The sequence below is a fragment of the Gossypium hirsutum genome, chromosome A02 (genome assembly GCF_007990345.1).
Source record: "Gossypium hirsutum isolate 1008001.06 chromosome A02, Gossypium_hirsutum_v2.1, whole genome shotgun sequence".
NCBI lineage: Eukaryota > Viridiplantae > Streptophyta > Magnoliopsida > Malvales > Malvaceae > Gossypium > Gossypium hirsutum.
In genome coordinates, this window is record NC_053425.1 from 4,429,583 (window position 1) to 4,440,192 (window position 10,610).

Consider the following 10,610-nt stretch of genomic DNA (forward strand, 5'->3'; position numbering starts at 1 on the left):
CATGGTATACGATGCGAAAGGGATATGGACAAAAGATGCTGTTCTTAATGCTGCCGATGAGGTTCTTATGGTGAATCTAGTTTTAAAAGCATCCCTAATGGGTAATTTACATCCTCAACTTAGTCTATCGGTTCTTGAAACTTCAGGTTTTAATTATACATATAGATATAGATATCAAGCTTAGGATGTAACTTATAGTTTTGATACTAAAATATTATCTATATATTTCAGGGTTTGCATTATACCTTGCACTGCTAAAGACAAGAAATCTATATAAAGCTTCGTATAGTTAGGATTTTGTATATAAACTCATAATTGCATTATTTAGTAGTAATTTTGTATTAATATGATCAATTTATGTTAATTAACTATTCAATTTGTAAGGATTTTAACCCGATTAAGTAACGAATAAAAAAATAGCATAATAAATTAAAAAATTAAACACACAAATTTAACACGAAAAACCCCCTCCAAAGAGGATAAAAAATCACGGGCAAAGATAATTTTACTATAATAACAAAAAAAAAGTACAAAAGATGGAGATAAAAACTAAACACTGAAAACAAAGAACCCACAAAACGTAAACACAAAATTTTCTAAATATGTTATGAGTTCTAATATTTAATGAGTGTATTTTCTAGAGTTGTAAAAAAACCTATTTATAAGTTAAATTCATAAATCAAATAATAATAAAATAATCTAAGCTAATCAGTGTTAGTGTTAGATTGAAACAAGTAAACAGAGTTTAACTAAAAGACTATTTTTCAAATTTGACTGAAAATAGGAGTCATATTTAACACAATTAATATCAATCTCAAGCTTTGTCCAAATCCAACACATTCAAAGTTCTTCGTATTTCAACAAAATAGGCTCTTCAAAAATCGGAAAAAAGTGATTCAAATCATCTAACTCCTTTAGATAGTTTAAAACAAAATCTGCTACCTGAGATCCCGATCTAGATTCCCCTTCATGTAGAAACCTGTTTCTGTTGGCCCAAATCGCCCATAATGCGCAAGTAATCATCCTACACTTGGAAATAGAATGAGATTCAAACATTGTTATTAGCACTTCTAGAAAGTCATAATTTGCAACAGAACTAGGCCAACAAATATTTAATTTCTCCCATATTTCCTTTGCAACAGGGCAGTCTCTGAACAAGTGCTCTCTCGTTTCCGCTCCCGTATGGCATCTTCTGCAAGTGGCAAGCCCCATCAACCGTTTATAGTGTAGATTACTATAGTTAGGCAGATAGTTACGAGAGCATCGCCAAATTGTAATTTTAATTTTAGAAGGCAACTCTAGATTCCATAGGCGCTTGTAAAATTGTTTGTAATTAATCTGTAATTGATTCTGGCCTTCATGTAGATACTTGTATCCACTCCGAACCGAGTACTCACCAGTCGACTCTCCTCTCCAAATAGATGGGAAGCTCCGGTTGGATCGAGAGTCAAAATAAACTTTGATGCCGCTTTCAATAGAAACAGAAGAGAATCGTGCTTGGGATTAGTAGTCAGAAATGAAAAGGCGGAAGTTATTTGCTCAGGTACAATTTTAAATGCGAACATACCGTCGGCTTTTGCGGCTGAAGCGATGGCGTGTCTCCAGGCTCTTGAACTGGGCATTCATCTTGGGCTGAGTGAAGTGGAAGTTGAGGGAGACTCTAGGACGGTGATTCATAAACTGCATGAGGAAAAAGATGACAGATCGAAAATCGCAGCATTTATCAAAGACTCTAAGCACAGGAGTTTAAGCTTCAACTACTGTGCTTTTCATTTTATCAAACAGAGAATCCAACAAAGTAGCTTACGCCATAGCTACCGAAGGAATTAAAAAGGGAGTCTCTACTTATCTGATGTATAGGGTTCCTTCTGGGATTGGGACCATGGTGGAGGAGAAGTGACAGTGGGCGGAACATCTGAGGGAGAGAAGGCGTCGGATTACTGAGGAAGAAATGGGAGGAGTTTTTGATGAAGAGTAACGTTTGGAATTTCAAGAGGGAAAGTTGATTTTAGGGAGTAGCTGATTTCTGAATTTTGCTGATGGATGGAAAAGACATTTGATATCTTTGATTTGTGCTTTCCCAGGCGGTGGTGTTAACTTCTAGAGGGAGTTTTTTGATGGATAACAGCTAGGACGCATGTCCTTTGAGCTCCCCGTCTACTTTCTATTGGACATTATTGGAGTGGGTTGATTTCTTTGGTCTTTGTTTTGTTTTTTGCTTCTTTTAGGTTGGTTTTGGACTTTTTTTTTGACTTGTTTGGGTTTGTTTTTATTTGTTTTGTTTTGTTTCGGGTCTGAGGTTAGTAAAGATCCAAAAAAAATGGGGAAAAAAAGTTGTAAAAAACATGAGACCTGAGTCAACTATTTAAGGTGTAGGTACAAGCAAAGTATATTCCAACCTTTTGTCTTAAATTAGTCTTTTCCCAACCTTTTTTTAAAAGTCACCTTAGATAAAGTTTGGGACTTTAGACGGGTTTATCCTAGTTTTTTTAAAGGTCGGCCTTTACTAGATCTTTGCCAACCCTTCAATAAAGGTTGCTTTATGTTGACTTATGTCTGCGCTTTTTCAAAAGTATTGTGGCACCTATGCTAATTGTATTAAAAACAACCTTTTCAAAAGTGTTGGGACACGTATGCCAACCTTTTTTACGTCGTTTTAGGTAAATGTTGCAGTAGGCCTATTTTGTTATAGTGGACCTATTTATCTTGATATTATAAGAATCGATTCGATTATCGAATCAATTAAGTTATCAATTATCAATTTAATCGGTACAAAGAATTGAATTTCAAATATGATAAATAACATTAAATAGAAATTATAATAGACCCCAATGACAAGAAAATCAAGGAAAATACAATAGATAATACATTGACATATAAAGGAATGCGACCCTTATCCTTCCTTAATACCATCCCTTCAATTACTACATAATTCATGACAATAATGTAAAACGATAGCAAAACTTGCCCAAACATTTTTCTCCAATCGGCTCCCATGAACATGATTCTATAAACTCCACCAACAATGGATGCCAAATTCACTAACATTACTGTAACCAACGGTGCAACGAAAATGGTCGATGCCCGGAAATCGAATTTACCTTCCCGGTATAGCTTGAATTGTTCGTCATCAGCGACTTTATTGGTGGTCAAGAAACTTGCTTTCCTCAGGTCAAATTTTTTCAATATAGCATCCAAGCTTCCATATAAATGGCATGTAACTGATTTTATCATTCATATCCTTTGTTCATTTATCCATTTGCGAATTGGCTTTCCGGTTACGACAACCTCATGTAAATGCTTAGATAGGGATGATAGGAAAATGAACAAGAATACACTAAAATATGGATCTGAAACCTGTACGAATATATAAATGTGTCAAAATTTATATAAAACAAATTGTTTATGAAAAAGACATGAATGGTCTGTTATTCTCACCTCGGGATATAAAGGGATGCCATTAAGGAGATAAAGAGGAGGGATGGTGGCAAAGCACCAAAGAGGGAGGCAATAAAGAAGAGGGAACAATGAAAGCTCCGCATAGCCCATGCTGTGAAGGAAAGATGTCCTCGATGATCCATAAAAGAGTGGGCTAAACCTTGAGAGTGCTACATCGACCAACCCTGAACCCCATCTTATTCCTTGTGTCAATAGGTCATTTAAATTGGTAGTTGAAGTTCCTAAGAATTGGGGCCTTGATGAAGATGATGGAGCAACATAGGCTGATATCCAGCCTTTGCATTGCATGACGAACCCTGTAAGGAAATCTTCGGCTACTGAATCGTACAGAAAACCTACCTGATATCATACAAATTTTTACCCCATGTCATTTTCATTGTTGCAAGATTCAAAGAGTTTGAGATAATAAAGGGGGTTGCAGATTGTGACACCTGATTTTATATTAGGGAACTCAAATTGATCCAAAAAAATAACTACTCAAATCCGTTCAATTCAGATTGGAATTAACTAATCAGAACAATCCGAACCTTTAACAACCCAAACTCAAAATAATTCCACTTAAAACCCCAGCTTCAAACCTAAATGAACTGAAGCCAAAACAATATGAACTTGAAATGACACATACAAATTTGTCCCGCTCTAAATGATATGAAAATTTTAGACCCTGAATTGACCCAAAATTAACTTCACAGTTCACACATCCCATTCTACTAGTAAGATGTTTTTTAGAAGAAAAACTGGAAAACATTTCAGAGGTTGGATGCGAGACTCCACTCAACTGTTGGGATTCGAATCTTGAACTTGTTGAATTTTGTGTCAGAAATATTTTTTCTTTGCATGTGATCTATAAAGCAAAATATATAAACTTACCTCTTTACCCCATTTTGTATGATCTTCGTACGAACAAGAAGCCAAAACTTTGGCCTCTTCCAGCAACACGTTTGAAGCTTCTCCATTATCATTTAAATTAGGCTTCTTATAGTCTTGACGAAGGGAGTTGATGAACTCGTTGGATGGGCCGAAAGAATCCTTAAGTTCTCTGAGGTCAATATCTGTTAATTTTGCCCCCCAAAAAAGAACAATTTAATTAAATGGTCCATGAAGGATGTAAAAACAATGGATACCTTAAGTATAAAGGGTGAGCAAAGTGACCTTTTCTAATAGAATGGCAGCACAAGGCCTCCCTTTTAATATAGAAATTAGTACCAGAAAGTACTGGTCCTTTCAATCCATCCAAGCCAGGCCATAAAATCTGCAATATGCATTAAACGTTTTAATTTCATCATCATTTTAAGTTGAATCTAGATTTTGTGAACATCCGAGATTTTCGACATCCGTACCGTGTATGCTGATCGAACTTCACTGTCGTAGATATCGTTTTCGCGTATGTCACGGAATGCCTGAGGGAACTGCACAAATGCAAGGGAGGGAGACATCTCAGGATCAAGGTGGAAGCACATTGCTTGCCTAGCCGAGGTTGGGTCATTGCAGTACATATCACAATCAAGCATTAGAATGTAAGGAGAGTTGCTCAACATTGCTGAGACCCGAAGCTGCATGTTAAGAAACAAGTCATTCGTCTACTCGTACTATGTTGCTCCGATTTTAATGCATATATGACCCTCCAAATATATGCAAAAACATCCATATCAACACAAGTGCATAATGACACTCATGCTCAAATCCAAACATTATAAATAGAGAGATAGAGAGTGAATAGCACAAGGACATTGACGGCTCCAGCCTTGAAGTGGTGGAATTGAGAAGTCCTTTTCTCACGAGAAACATAGACAAGGAGAGGCATCTCAATTATTTAATCTTCCAGCAATCCCTCTTTGGAATTTTCTTCCATTACCTGGAAAAATAACATTGACAACATTTCATATAATTTTAAAATTTATATTTTCTCGGCCAATATAGTATTATTATATTAAAACTCATAACTCAAAATATTACGGGACCAAACATTAAGTAAAAACACTCCTCCTAGAATCCAAATCTTAATCCTCAATTAAGCAATTCAAGCCACAAACGTTTGAGAACTCAAATTTTATATTATCTTGGTATTATGATTGTTTTACTTTCGTCATTACTAAAATTTACATTTATAAGTTAAATTTAACTAAAAAAAATAAGGTTCGAATCCTAACATTTATATTCCTTTTATTATCTCGAACTGTGACTTATTTTGTACTAAAAATAATCTACATTTCTAAACTTGATTTTTGAAATCACCTTTCTCAAATTGTGACTTCCTTTGTACAAAAAAAAAAGTCTACGTCCGTAAGTTTATTTGAAACATAGTCAAGCAAAAAGCCATCCCTATAACTTGAGGTGGTCAATGAACCACTTGGGCAGCCCCCATTGGGTTAGCATAACATCGAGGTGCAATAAATTGCAGCCACAACTGTCTATAAATACCGGTTTCCTTATCTAGAGAGATTGAATCAATGTCTTTTTCATTCTTTGCATAAAGTCTTACAATGTTCAATCATTAAACTCGATCATGCCATATATTTTATGTACTGTACACATGCGGGATCAAATATACCTCAATGCAAGAAGGGTGATCGCTTGCAGTGTAAACACCTTTGTCCTTGAATTTACTTTCTTCTCCAGCTCTCCTCACACGTTCCTTGAACAACACGTATTGTTCCTACAATATTATTTTATCGTCATTGATTATAATAACATCTATTACATCAACAACAAATTAAAGATATTCGATTGTCAACATACCTTGATTTTTTCCCTTTCTACCATGAAATTATGGGGATTTTCCGAGTCAGAATCACGATTCTCGGTTCTCGAAAAATAAGCCTCGGGACACCTAGTCTTGATACCAAACCTCCTACAAAATGGAAGCCACCACCTTGCAAAACTCCAGGATTCCCTCATGGCATGCAAAGTTATAGCATAACCACCATCATCAGAAAGATAAACATGGAGCTTATCTGGTGGATAATCAAGCGCCATAGCTGATAATAAAGTGTTCATAACACCAATCGTAGGCTCCTTATCAGGTCCCGTTGTACAAATGAAAACATCGATGGCTGGAAGTTTGTCATCATTTGGCAACCTCTCCGGAAACACGGTCCGATAAACAGGACGCCAAATGTAAGCTCTTCCGAGAAACCATATGAAAGAAAGAATCAATTCAGACGTAAAAAGTAGAAGCCAAGGGATAATTATGGGTGTGGGTTGATGGAACAAGAAAGAAGTCCTATAGTAAATCAAGAAAGATATGGCGATTGAATGGAGGACTGCATGTGACCTGTTGATGATCATGGTGAGCTTGTTGCCATGGCAGATATGGAGTGGAAGAGAGGTTGAGCTTGAGCTTGCCATGGGTTCTCAGCTCTTCTAAGTTGACTAGATAAAGAAAGGAGGGTAAATCAAAGCCGGCTGCTAAGACATTGAAGCGTTAGAAACAAAAGTGGGAGAGGTATTGAACCTATAAGCCAGAGGGAACAAAGATGCCCCAGACGAATCTTAGTAATCATCTTTTTGCCTTGAATGAAACTTTTGTATGGAAAAAATTAGTATAAGAATTAAAGGTTTTACTGGTTTTTATTTCTTTTTATTTATAATTATTTTAATGCTCGCCTTTCAAATTTTAGTTAAATTATTTTTTTACACAAAAAATTAATTGAACTGTTTAAATTTTAATGATATTAACATGATAATTCACGTAAGAATTTATGTATATTTTATTGTTAAGGTTAATAATTTTTTTTCTATATCTTTATATGAAATTTGTTGAATTTTTAAATATTTTTAATAATTTTTTTATGAATTATACATGAGCTGCCAAGCGAGTTACCACATTAATGTTGTTAAAATTTTAATAATTTAGTCAATATTTTATAAACTTAAACTATTACAGCCGCCGCAATGATGGAAAATTAAAATTGATTTGGACTAAAACTCACATGTGCAAAATGGCATGATGAAAGACACACATATGCAGTTATGTATAAAGGTAAACTACACAATTATTAAAATTTTTCATTTTAGACTCCTAAAATAAAAAGTTTGTAATTTAAGTACATAAGTTACATAGTTTGATTATTTTGGTCACTCCTATTAAAATCACAAACGCCAAGTTGATGTGGCAGTTAAAAAATCGATATAATAACAAATTTAACCCTTAAATTTTACATATTATATTAATCTAGTCTTAATTTTTAAAAATTAACCCTTAAAATTTACAAACGTCTCAATTTGATCCTAATTCTAAAAAAATTCAAAAATTATATAAAAAATAAATAAATATTTTCAAAAAAATATAATAATAAATTTAAATATAATATTAATATTAAATAAATGTTAAATTACACCAACAATCACTTAACTTTGAGGGAGCTGACAAAACAGTTACTCATGTTTTAATTCAGTTACTCAACTTTTTAAAAATAATAAAATAGTAACTACTAACAATTTTCAGGTACAGACTAAACGGAGCTACCATTTTTTGTTACAAACTTAACAGAGTTGCCCTTCTACATCCCCTATCACTGCTCTCTTATCCCTCTCCCTCTTCCATCCAACAACGTCTCAAGAGTCTATAAGTGATACTCATTAGGGAACACCTGAACTACACAATCCATCAAATAATATTGGGCAAGATCATCTTTGCAATTGACAACCTGTAAAAGAACCAGTAAAATCCTTTAATACTACAGACCTTTCAATTTTATATTAAGGAGAGAAGAAAAAAACAGAGGAAAAAGAAGTAAAATTACCTGCTCTAAGACTCTTGGAAGAACTGTTTCTTTGTAAATCTCAAGGTCCACTCCTTCTATCTAATGAGAAAGTTCAATACAGAAGCATGAATTCCCCTTGAATGTGCATCAAGTAAACTGATGTAGAGTTTATCCAATTGAAAATTTTAGATTATTGATATTACAAGTTCTTGCATAACAGAAATTGGAATTGAAGTCTTCAACTCAGGATGACCAAATAGTATGAATGAATCACAAGCACCATGACACCTGCATGGCCAAAATTTATGCTCTCATGATATATTTTCACTTTTAGGCATGCATGTACCTTGGTGCATTGGATATTTGAAAAAATCTTGATAACAGACATTCAACAAACCTCAAGTTGCATTCGCACCCAAAGTTTATTCATTTCGGTGAAATTTTCTAGTATAAATTCCACAACATTCATCACAATGTCAGCTTCCATTAATGGGGGAAGGGGAAAGGGACAGAGGGAAAGGGTTAGCAAAGGGACGGTAAGGGAGAGGGAAAGAATTAGAGTAGGAGGAGAGATGGTTGGGACGAAAGGGAAAGGGGGAGAAAATCAGGAGAGGTGGACGGATGGTGGGGAAGAGGGAAAGGGATGGGAGAGCAGGGGATGAAAAATGCCAACTCCGTTAAGTCTGTAAGTTAGTGGTGATTGTTTTACTATTTTTTGAAAGTTGAGTGGCTGAATTGAACATGAATAATTGTTTTGTCAACTACACTAAAGTTAAAGTGATTGTTGTGTAATTTACCCTTACATAAAATAAAAATCCCCAAACCCTGTCCCTCTTCCCCTCCCCACCACCGTCACTCTCTCTTGTAATGATCGAAGCTGACTATTGTATAGCCTTTTCGGGACCACTTTTGGCCAAAAAATAATACCCTGGAACTCAATATCCATTGAAATAAAAGGGTATTCATCGATTAACTCGAACTCTGATTCCAAATTATTTGATCACACTTCCCTTATCATTACAAGTTTCTAATCTAAATTTTTAAAATTTAAATTTATTATTATATTTTTTCAAAATATTTATTTTATATATATATTTTAAATTTTTTAGAATTAAGATCAAATTGAAACTATTTTTTAATTTTAAGCGTTAATTTTCAAATTATGACTAAATTGATATAATATGTAAAGTTGAAGGTTAAATTTGTTATTATACTAATTTTTTTAATTGTCAGTCAACTTGTGATTTGTGATTTTAATATGAATAACCAAAATGAGCAAACTATGTAACGTAAATGCTCAAATTGTATTTTTTTTATTTTAAATGCCTAAAATGAAAATTTTTAATAGTTCATTGCTATCTACATAGTTTACCCTTAAGCATAATAAGACTCAAACTTGAATACTAAATACCCAAAGCCTCGACTTATGAATAAATATTAAGATTTTATTTAAATATAATTAAAAATTAATTCAATTTTATTTGTTTACACTCAAATTCCTTTTTGTCTGAATTTTTATTTATTAATATTTTCATTCAAACTTCATTATTGAAATGCTTTTCTAGATTTCGCCCTGTTTTATCTCGAAATTTTAAATAAAATTTTTATAATATATTATTTTTATATAAGTAATCTAAATACATAATTATAAAATTTAATAAAAGTAAGAAACTATAACAAAATGTATAAAAATATTTATAAAATTAAAATACATGCCACAAATTATTGTAAAATTAAGAAATTATAATTAAAAAAAGATATATTTTTTTTTATTTTTTATAATTGAGGGAAGGGAATAGAATTAGAGTAGAATGAATATCATCTAAACCTCACTCCATCCAACCTGAAAATCTTATTAAAAAAAATTGACTTGTCTCACCTCAAAACTTAAATTTTAAGAAAAAGATTCTTATAAAATTGGGATGTATGGGGTATGAGGAATTCAGCATTTCTCACCTCCCATAATTTTATTCCACCGTCACCATTATTTTTTCATTGAAACTAAATCTATCTATAATCCAACCAAAGTCACACCTCATACCAAGAACTATTTTTCATATGGATGAAACCGAGCCCACAAGAATTATTGAAAATCTTGACCAAGTAACATGTGCCAAAACTTTAGGCTTTAGCTTTTCTGCAGTGTGACTCAAGACAACAAAGCATTACATGCATTACAAAACCTCTAAGCACTCGACGAAAGCATAGAAATGACAAGAATTTAAATTGCAATCTCAAATGTGTTTAGACTTTAGAGTCTCATTTCATTTATCATAACTACAAACTTATCAAATGTTAATTACACAGTTGAAACCATTCACCAACAACAGGTGGTTAGAAGAAGTAAAAATAGATTTCTTCTCTAAGGATTTGGACTATGTTCGAATCTTGGTGTTAACATTATTGAAAGGGTTTTACATGAATACCATCTCAACCTGAACAAGA

General features: G+C 33.4%; 1 protein-coding gene and 1 pseudogene across 2 annotated transcripts; both read right to left on the reverse strand.

The window, feature by feature from the left end:
- Positions 1 to 744: 744 nt before the first annotated feature.
- LOC107940166 (uncharacterized) lies at positions 745 to 2,443 on the reverse strand. 2 transcript variants are annotated; one of them, XM_016873598.2, is made up of 3 exons: positions 1,568 to 2,389; positions 1,398 to 1,468; positions 745 to 1,192 (listed from the first exon to the last, which is right to left on the reverse strand). In XM_016873598.2, the coding sequence occupies exons 1-3, from the start codon at positions 1,684 to 1,686 to the stop codon at positions 1,113 to 1,115; spliced, it is 270 nt and encodes an 89-aa protein (XP_016729087.1). In that variant the 5' UTR covers positions 1,687 to 2,389; the 3' UTR covers positions 745 to 1,112. The 2 variants fall into 2 exon arrangements, with proteins under 2 accessions (XP_016729087.1, XP_016729086.1); XM_016873597.2 differs by having other exon boundaries at positions 745 to 1,468; positions 1,568 to 2,443.
- A 336-nt stretch (positions 2,444 to 2,779) lies between these two features.
- On the reverse strand, positions 2,780 to 7,044 carry LOC107940173 (cellulose synthase-like protein G2; annotated as a pseudogene).
- Positions 7,045 to 10,610: the final 3,566 nt, after the last annotated feature.

Excerpts from the sequence above, each read along its gene's own strand:
- LOC107940166 (XM_016873597.2), bottom strand. The coding sequence starts at position 1,686 with ATGCAGTTTATGAATCACCGTCCTAGAGTCTCCCTCAACTTCCACTTC. Across the intron at positions 1,469-1,567 it reads TTCAGCCGCAAAAGCCGACG|CGGCATCAAAGTTTATTTTG; the intron begins GTATGTTCGCAT and ends TTCTATTGAAAG.